A 3,933-nucleotide genomic window follows, 5' to 3' on the forward strand; every position below is an offset into this window, starting at 1 on the left:
GGGTAGCGACCTTGTGCGCGGCGGCAGCTTCTTCGTGAGTCTTCCTCTAGAGAAACAGCTGTCGTCACTATTGTCAAGCAAGACAACCAGCAATGCAGTCATGAACACCTTGGAACGTGCTCCTGGCAACACTATGCACGACATTACTGACAGCCAGCACTACCATGCTACACGCACTGAAGTGGGGATGGCCGAGCATGACCTGACGCTCACTCTGAACTCGGATGGAAGTCCTATATTCAAGTCCTCGAAGTACAGTATTTGGCCTGTACAGGTGACCATCAATGAGTTGCCTCCATTGCTCAGATGGAAGAATGTTGTGATGCCATCACTATGGTATGGGAAGGAGCACCCCAACATGACTATGTTGCTCCAAGCATTTGTGAAACAGCTTGAGAAGCTGAATGTCAGTGGCATCACCTGGACCTGTGGGGACAGGCTGATTAACTCAAAGGCAAGTGGTCTTTCTCAGCTATGATGATTTGAATTTCACATGAGTGCATTTCTTGGCCAATTAGCAAGATTCTCAACATGATCACATTTTCAGGTCTACTGCATCTGTTGTTGCGTGGATTCTCCAGCAAGGGCTGCAATGCAGCACGTCATCCAATACAATGGTTATTATGGCTGCAGTTGGTGCTACCACCCAGGAGAAAATGTCGATGGTAAGTCTCAGTGAATGTTAAATCCTAATTAGTTCTTTGAAAAAGTAATTTGGCCTCACCAAAAGGGGCAAGCTATTGTCCAAAAACTTCATTATGCTCAGTCAATGGCGTGGCATTCTAGTCAGGCACTTGTTCCATGTGGTCATTGGCATAGAGTAAGATATGCCTTGTTATTACTAGTACCTTCAGGAGCATTTGTAATCACATTTCACTTTATCGAGATATGTACAGGAATTTATGCCTGATTGCCGTTTATAAAGCCTAAACCTTTAAGCACTGGTTCTTCAATTCAATCAACACTTGTCAACATTTTAGGAAAGGAATTTAGCCATCATTTTGTTAATTCATTTCTGCAATGCCTTGCGGTGCTGCAGGCCTTTATCTCAATGTGCACGCTTTTCAACTTACATGGAGGAAACGGGAAATGTACTTGTGGTCCTTTAAACCTTGAAGTGTGTCAAATAACGGCCCTATCTAAATCTCGTAAGAAATGCAGGCATTACCAGGCTAGCATATGTATTCTTTCTTTTCATCGCAAGCAAGGCTTGCCTGCCTTTCCAGTTATCCGGGACAAGAAGTCTCATCATTGTGCACATGAATAAGTGATGATCTGCATAATTACCAGGGATTAACAGAGATACAAGAGAGCTATGGAACGATACAGTGATACAGTTATGACATATCACAGCTTTGTTAGAGAAGCGCATAGAGTAAGAGGAACAAGGTTTTTCTAGATGACTTGTTTGGTGGGTCATGATAAAAACTTGTATCCTTCATTGTGTGTGTTCGCCATTCTTTCCTGCAGCTATTGAACTCTGTTTCAAACTCTGGTTGTTAAAACTGAATGAATTTTTAACAAATTACGTATTTATTCCTGTGTAAACTATGACTGAAGAATACAATAATCAGTGTTTTGCTCTGATGAAATTATGCTGCTCCATGTTATTAGAATTAGTGAAATTTTGTTGAACTGCACCCTAACAAATGACATCAACTTGTGTGACTGGATATGCATGTCTCACATGTCTTTTGGGTGCATTTGTTCTAGGTACTGTCAAGTACACCGTTAGCCGGCCATTTCAAGATCGGACTGACAAAGAAGCTTTGTCAGATATGAAAGAAGCTGTCAGAACTGGCACTATTGTGCGCGGTGTGAAAGGCCCATCCCCTCTCATCAACCTACCAGGTTTTAGTCCCATTTGGTCATGGTGCCCCGATTATATGCACTGTATACTTCTAGGAGTTGCTCGGCAAATCACTGAGCTTTGGTTCTCTCAAGTAGGAGCTGATTTCTACTGTGGTAGGCCATCATCTATGGCAGTTCTAAATGAGAGACTATGCTCGGTGAAGATGCCAGGCTGCATCAATCGTCGACCAAGATCGTTGATGCTCAGAAAATATTGGAAGGCATCTGAGTGGCAATACTGGCTGCTTTATTATAGCATCCCATGCTTAACAGGACTTTTGAGCTCAGTCCATCTAGACCACTGGGCACTACTTGTAGCTGGTGTTTTCCTTCTGCTGAAGGACTCTGTCTCGCAGCACGACATAAATGAAAGCACAAAGCTACTGACTGAGTTTGTAGTTCATGTTCAGTTTATTTACGGGCCAAGTAACATGACCTACAATGTTCACCAACTACTCCATGTACCAAAGTCTGTCATACTCTTTGGCCCCCTGTGGGCCCATTCTTGTTTCACCTTTGAAACTAACTCAGGCAAAATACTGAAGCTGGTAACATCCTCTAATGGTGTGGCCCTGCAAATTGCCACACGCCTGCTTCTTCAGAACAATTTGTCTGCTTTGAAAGCAGTGGCCAGTGAAAAGGCTTTGCAGCTTTGTGCAGAAAAAACTCCTGAAAGTCGTGTCAGTGGCATTATCCCTCTGGGAAAACCTGAGCGACTTGATGACAGTTTGCTTCAGAAATATGCAGAACTGCAGAGCTGTGAAGGCGCAGTTGAATTTAAAAGAATACTTTTAAATGGCACGACGATTGCCTCGGAGAAGTACTTAAGGCACAAGAAGATAGACTGCACTGCAGTTTGCTTGTCCAATGGGAGCTACGTAAAAGCCAAAAGATTAATTTTTGCCAGAGACCAAACAGGCTGTGAGCAAGTCTATGTTTTGTCTTTTAGTTACATTACAGAGCCTATCGCACCATGCAGTCACATAAAAGCTGCAAGGAAACATACACGGCAGATGTTGTTTAAGATTAATGATAATGCTTGTTCATGCATTTACCTTTGTGCTGGAGGCACAGAGTTTTTTTGTGACCTAGTCAATAGGTATGAGTGGTCATAGGATGTGTACAACATTGTATGTGAACTTTTAAACGAAGGAAACATGTCATCTTTTTAGAAATATTTTTTCGTAGATTACATTCCAGAGATTTTTTTTTCAGTAAGCTTCAAGAATAAAATGGTGTAGGAAAGTTTTTTTTTTTTTCAATTACTAATTGAGCTTATTATCCACTACATTTCTGAAAAGGATGAAAAGGATTACTTAAAAGGATGTAGAGGGACAGTTTAGTATTTTGGTTATGTGCTTGGTGGAGTTGTATATTGATACTTGTCTATCTTTCACCGGCTAACAAATGTTAAACATGATCGCTCGGCGCAGGACGCGCCTGCATGTATCGGAAGTTTCTCGAACGTTATCGGTGCTTCTATCCGTTGTCTTTTGTTACCGACGCTGATGTAATCTGATTGCATGAGCAACGCAAATTGTCTAGTACTTTCTGAAAGACACACGGGCACCAGAGATTACTCTGGAACCTTCAATGACTGATGTGTAAAAGTAAACTCATGCTTATCGTTGTGCTTCAAGTTCAACTTGCTTTTGTGGGCACAGGTGTGCCCACTAAAAAGTCCGTTTCGTCATTCACAGTTTTGCGACTGTTTTCTTCACCATCACTACTACGTGACAATATAATCTGCATAGTATTACTACTAATTATCTCTTGTTGCTAATGTCATTTCCTGGGGGGGGGGGGCTGAAGCAGTTTTGTTATTGCTGTGTTTTTATTGTGCAATAAAGCCCATTTGATTGGGAATACCTGTGTTGTCTTTACCTGCATGCTTCTGACATTGGGTCCCAGTATTCAGTATATGAACACATTGGCAAAATTCGACACCGAATTCTGGTGCATCCTGTGTGTTTCAAGGAAGTATTGAATTCAGAGTTTAAGATTAATGGATGCTTTTTGTTCATAAATTAATCATGGTTGGGGATGTTAGATGTGAATTATAAATCAGTAATCATGTTATTA

General features: G+C 41.6%; 1 protein-coding gene across 1 annotated transcript; it reads left to right on the forward strand.

Moving 5' to 3' along the window:
• Positions 1-544: 544 nt before the first annotated feature.
• On the forward strand, positions 545-3,641 carry LOC119443924 (uncharacterized). The gene is made up of 2 exons (XM_037708507.2): positions 545-665; positions 1,714-3,641. Exons 1-2 carry the CDS (start codon positions 593-595, stop codon positions 2,964-2,966), a joined length of 1,326 nt encoding a protein of 441 aa, XP_037564435.2. The 5' UTR covers positions 545-592; the 3' UTR covers positions 2,967-3,641.
• The last annotated feature ends 292 nt before the right edge of the window (positions 3,642-3,933 follow it).

The sequence above is a fragment of the Dermacentor silvarum genome, chromosome 3, assembly GCF_013339745.2.
Source record: "Dermacentor silvarum isolate Dsil-2018 chromosome 3, BIME_Dsil_1.4, whole genome shotgun sequence".
NCBI lineage: Eukaryota > Metazoa > Arthropoda > Arachnida > Ixodida > Ixodidae > Dermacentor > Dermacentor silvarum.